At 43.2% G+C, this 5,346-nt stretch overlaps 1 protein-coding gene across 1 annotated transcript; it reads right to left on the reverse strand.

Annotated features, from left to right (window-relative positions):
* Window positions 1-2,969: 2,969 nt before the first annotated feature.
* Window positions 2,970-4,966, reverse strand: LOC129044022 (endoplasmic reticulum chaperone BiP-like). The gene is given in 4 exon segments (XM_054501536.2): window positions 2,970-3,332; window positions 3,335-3,981; window positions 3,984-4,056; window positions 4,058-4,966. Coding segments are annotated over 4 exon segments (1,953 nt in total). The 3' UTR covers window positions 2,970-3,008.
* Window positions 4,967-5,346: the final 380 nt, after the last annotated feature.

Here is a 5,346-nt window from a genome sequence, read left to right on the forward strand (position 1 = left end):
AATAAAGTCAACTCACTTTAATCAGCTATACATTGATAAAACCAAACACCACAGAAAAGAAAACAAAGAGAAGTGTCCTAATTCTTATTTGAGTTGTAATAGCTTTGTTCTGACCTAGTCTCTCCTCGTTTATTCTCAACTATTTCAGACTCATAACCTTTTGACTCTATAATCCCTTTGCTATCCATTTAACAAACCCTATGAGGACAAAGCTTTTTTTTTAATAATGAAATCATCAGTGTGATGTTGGCCATGGAGGTGGGTCACACAGCTTTCCTTTCATTATTATTATTATTTTTAGAGACAAGGTCTCACTCTGTTGCCCAGGCTGGAGTGCAGGGGCACCATCAAGGTTCACTGCAGGCTCAGGTGATCCTCCCACCTCAACCTCCTGAGTAGCTGGGACTACAGGCACACACCACCATGCCTGGTTAGTTTTTGTATTTTTTGTAAAGATGGAGTTTTACCATGTTGCTCAGGTTGGTCTTGAACTTCTGAGCTTGGGCAATCCACCTGCTTTGGCCTCTCAAAGTGCTGGGATTATAGGCACGAGCCTCTGCTCCTGGCCCAGCTTTCCCTTCAGAAGGACCAGGGAGTGGCTGACAGCCTCCAGGTGCTGTACTTTTGTATCTCTGCGATGTTCATCTGAGGCTCATTCTCCGTAGGCTGTGCCGGGCCAACCACCAAGCACTGTGGGGGTAATGGAACTGGACCACTTTCTGCTTGATGCAGGACTCCTCTAATGGGCAATCAGTGCTCTGGGGCTCCTCAGAGCCACACTGCAGTTCGAGGCTCTTCCTGTCCAATCCTCTTTCCTTCCCTCTCCCCTTTCACAGCTATCAGGTTGGTATTGCAGATTGAAGATTCCCCCTGCCCTTTAACTCTCACAAACATTTCCTGCAATACATACCTTGTGCTTCTAATTCTGTTCCGGCATCTGCTTCTAGGAGGGCCTAACCTGACACACATGCTCAGAGAGAAGCAAACAACAGTATATGCATACATCATATATACATTTAAGATGGCTTCAAGGAACCAGGATAGGGACTCTGTGAAGGATGGTGTGCTAAACAGTACCTTGGTATTCTTTGTAGTGTCCAGCATGGGCCCAGCTTTTGGCTGGGGCTCAGTGAGTAAGGGACACCAGGACTCTTCTAGCCTGACTGCACGTAGTGTGAGTCTGTTGTGTCCAGGGGCAGAATTGAGAAGCCAGAAGGTGTTGCTTTGGGCTGCCTTGCTCAGCTTCCTTTCCTGTATTGTTATCACCAAAGACTGTGCCAATCATTGATATGAAAGTGGTTGCCTGCATGCTGTTTAGGGACCACTGGACCTCAAGAGGGATCCTCAAGAATAATCTGCCAGTCTCAGTTTTAGCTTCCTGACCCCTGTGGCCTGAGAACCTGCCGATCTTCATACCCTGAGAATATGCTAATCTCATGTCCTACACCCCCATCATCAAATTTTAGAAAAGGCTGTGGTTCTAATTTGGAGGTAGGCACTGATCAGTATCTGCCACAACCTTAGGGTAGGCTGTGACCTGAATGACGGTTGTGGTAGACGGGAGCTGAGTGAATTGGTCAACTGGCTGAAATTGGTAAGCAGTGGTATGTGGCTTGAGAGGTTGTGAAGGAACCGCAGGAATGTCCAGGTGGCAGAGAGATCCTGAGTCTGGAAGGTAGGAACACTGGAGCTCCATGTTGCTGAATTCAAATAACCTGTCTATCCTCATGTAACCCCTGTCAGTAGAATTCCACACAGCTAGCAAGTCCCTTGCTTGTTAAAGATGTTTGTATCTAATGTTCATGAGAGGGATTGGTCAGTGGGGTTTTTTTCCTTTTAATTTATTTGTCTGGTTTTGGTATCAAGGTAATGCTAATTTCATAAAATGAGTTGGGAAATGTTCCTTCTTCTATTTTCCAGAAGAGTTTGTGCAGAATAGTTATTATCTCTTCATTTAATGTTCATTAGAATTTAGCAGTGAAGCCATTTGGGACTGGAGTTTGTGGAAGGTTTTTAGTTATGAGTTCATTTCTTTAATAGATATAGGACTATTCAGGTTATCTGTTTCTTCTTGAGTGTGCTTTGGTAGCTTGTGTGTTTCAAGAAATTTGTCCATTTTATCTAGCTTATATAACTTATTAGAATAAAATTATTCATACCATATCATTCCCTTGCTGTCCTTTTAGAATCTGCAGGATCTATAGTGATGTACCCACTTTAATTCTTGGTATTGGTAATTGGTATTTTATCTTTTGTTTCTTTCTGTTTGACTAAAGTTTCATTGATTTTATGGATCTTTTCAAAGAGTCAGCTTTTGGTTTCATTGATTTACTCTACTATTTTTGTTTTCTATTTTATTGATTTATGTTCTTATTTACCTTTTCTGCTTATTTTGGGTTTAACTTGTTCTTCCTTTTTAAATTACTTAAGGTGAACACTAGAGAATTGATTTGAGAATTTTATGATTTTCTAATATAAACATTTAATGCTATAAATCTTCTAAGCATTGATTTAGCTACACTTCACACATTTTGATGTGTTGTGGTTTAGTTTTCATTTGGTTCAAAATATTTATAGTTTCGATCGTGGTTTTTTTAGATCTATATGTTATTTAGAAGTGTGTTGTTGTTTAATTTTCTTTTCTTTTCTTTTTTTTTTTTTGTAAATAGCAAACATTTATTGGTGTCACTTATGGTAGAAAAAACTCCCTACACCAGATGCACATGACCCAATTGTTAAATAGAACATTTTGAAGGTGAACACACACCCTAACCCAGGTTTTTTACCCACTTTTTAAGATGGCCAATTCTTCTTCTCCCAACCCACCCAAAGACATTTGAGCAACTGCTAATGAAAAGCAGTAAACAGCCGTTTGGGCTATAGCATTTTCAACTCCACTCTGAGGTGAAGATTCCAATTACATTTGAGACTTAAGTTCTCTCTATGTTTTCCTAACGGAAGTTCCTGAATCCAGTATTTACTATATTACAGCACTAGCAGATCAGTGTCTACAACTCATCTTTTTCTGCTGTATCCTCTTCCCCAGTTGGAGGAGGGCCTGCGTTTCCATAGAGTTTGCTGATAATTAGTTGAACAATTTCTTCCAGTTTCTTCTTAGCTTTGAAGTCTTCAGTGTCAGCATCTTGGTGGCTTTCCAGCCATTCAGTCTTTTCTTCTATAGCTTTTTCCATGGTCTTCTTATCTTCAGAGGAAAGTTTACCTCCCAGCTTTTCTTTATCTCCAATCTGATTCTTTAGAGAATAGGCATAGCTTTCCAACTCATTTCTAGTATCAGTGGACTCCTTGAGCTTTTTTTTTTCTAGTATCAGTGCACTCCTTGAGCATCATTAACCATCCTTTCGATTTCTTCAGGTGTCAGGTGATTCTGGTCATTGGTAATTGTGATCTTATTTTTGTTCCTTGTACCCTTGTCTTCAGCTGTCACTCGAAGAATACCATTCACATCCATCTCAAAGGTGACTTCAATCCGTGGGACCCCACGAGGAGCAGGAGGAATTCCAGTCAGATCAAATGTACCCAGAAGATGACTGTCTTTTGTCAGGGGTTTTTCACCTTCATAGACCCTGATTGTAACAGTTGGTTGATTATCAGAAGCTGTAGAAAAGATCTGAGACTTCTTGGTTGGCACCACTGTGTTTCTTGGAATCAGTTTGGTCATGACACCCCCCACAGTTTCAATACCAAGTGTAAGGGGACATATATCAAGCAGTACCAGGTCACCTGTATCTTGATCACCAGAGAGCACACCAGCCTGGACAGCAGCACCATATGCTACAGCTTCATATGGGCTTATGCCATGGGATGGTTCCTTGCCATTGAAGAACTCTTTAACCAGTTGCTGAATCTTTGGAATTTGAGTAAAGCCACCAACAAGAACAGTTTCATCAATGTCAGACTTCTTCAAATCAGAGTCTTCCAACACTTTCTGGATAGGCTTCATAGTAGACTGGAACAGATCCAGTTGAGCTCTTCAAATTTGGCCCAAGTCAGCGTCTCAGAAAAGTCTTCTCCTTCATAGAAGGACTCAATTTCAATTATTGCTTGCTTGATGTTGAGGAGACAGGGCCCGTTTGGCCTTTTCTACCTTGCGCGGGAGTTTCTGCACAGCTCTATTGTCTCTCCTGACATCTTTGCCAGTCTTCTTTTTGTACAGTTTGATGAAGTGTTCCATGACACGCTGGTCAAAGTCTTCTCCACCCAGATGAGTATCTCCATTAGTGGCCACAACTTTGAAGACACCATTGTCAATGGTGAGAAGAGACACATCGAAGGTTCCACCATCCAGGTCAAACACCAGGATGTTCTTCTCCCCCTCCCTCTTATCCAGGCCATAAGCAATAGCAGCTGCTGTAGGCTCATTGATGATCCTCATAACATGTAGGTCAGCAATAGTTCCAGCGTCCTTGGTTGCTTGGCATTGGGCATCATTGAAATAGGCTGGTACAGTAACAACTGCATGGATAACCTTCTTTCCCAAATAAGCCTCAGCGTTTTCTTTCATTTTAGTGAGAACCATTGCAGAAATTTCTTCAGGAGTAAATGTCTTTGTTTGCCCACCTCCAACATCAATTTGAATGTATGGTTTAGTTTTCTTTTCCACCACCTTGAATGGCAAGAACTTGATGTCCTGCTGCACAGACAGGTCGTGCCACCTGCGGCCGATGAGCCGCTTGGCGTCAAAGACCGTGTTCTCGCGGTTGGAGGTGAGCTGGTTCTTGGCTGCATCGCTGATCAGACATTCCCCTTCAGGAGTGAAGGCCACATGGGACGGCATGATGCGGTTGCCCTGATCGTTGGCAATGATCTCCAAGCGGCCGTTCTTGAACACGCCGACACAGGGGTAGGTTGTCCCCAGGTGGATGGCGACCACCGTGCCCAGGTCCTTGTCCTTGGCCCGCGCCGCGCTGAGCAGCAGCAGCATCACGGCCACCAGGGAGAGCTTCATCTTGCCAGCCAGTCGGGCAAGCAGCAGGCAGTCCAGCCACAGGCCGCAGCACAGGAGCGCAGCGCGGTTACCGACTTGCAGGTGGCAGGGGTCACAAGGCGCCACGAACCAGGCGAAGGGCAGGTCTGGAAATGCAGGCCGTGGCGCTTACCTCTCACACTCACGAAACACCCCAATCGGTTGGTCTGTCTGTGCTGTCTCGGCCGGCATCTGTACTGTTTAATTTTCAAACATTTGAGGGATTTTCAGTTAAAAGATGTCTTTGTTATTGACTTCTAGTTTAAATTCATTGTGGTCAGCAAGCATACTTTGCATGAGTTTAATCATATTAAGTTTGAGACTTATTTTGTACCCAGATATGATCTTGGTGAATGTTTCAT

Source organism: Pongo pygmaeus, chromosome 1 (assembly GCF_028885625.2).
Source record: "Pongo pygmaeus isolate AG05252 chromosome 1, NHGRI_mPonPyg2-v2.0_pri, whole genome shotgun sequence".
NCBI classification, from domain to species: Eukaryota; Metazoa; Chordata; class Mammalia; order Primates; family Hominidae; genus Pongo; species Pongo pygmaeus.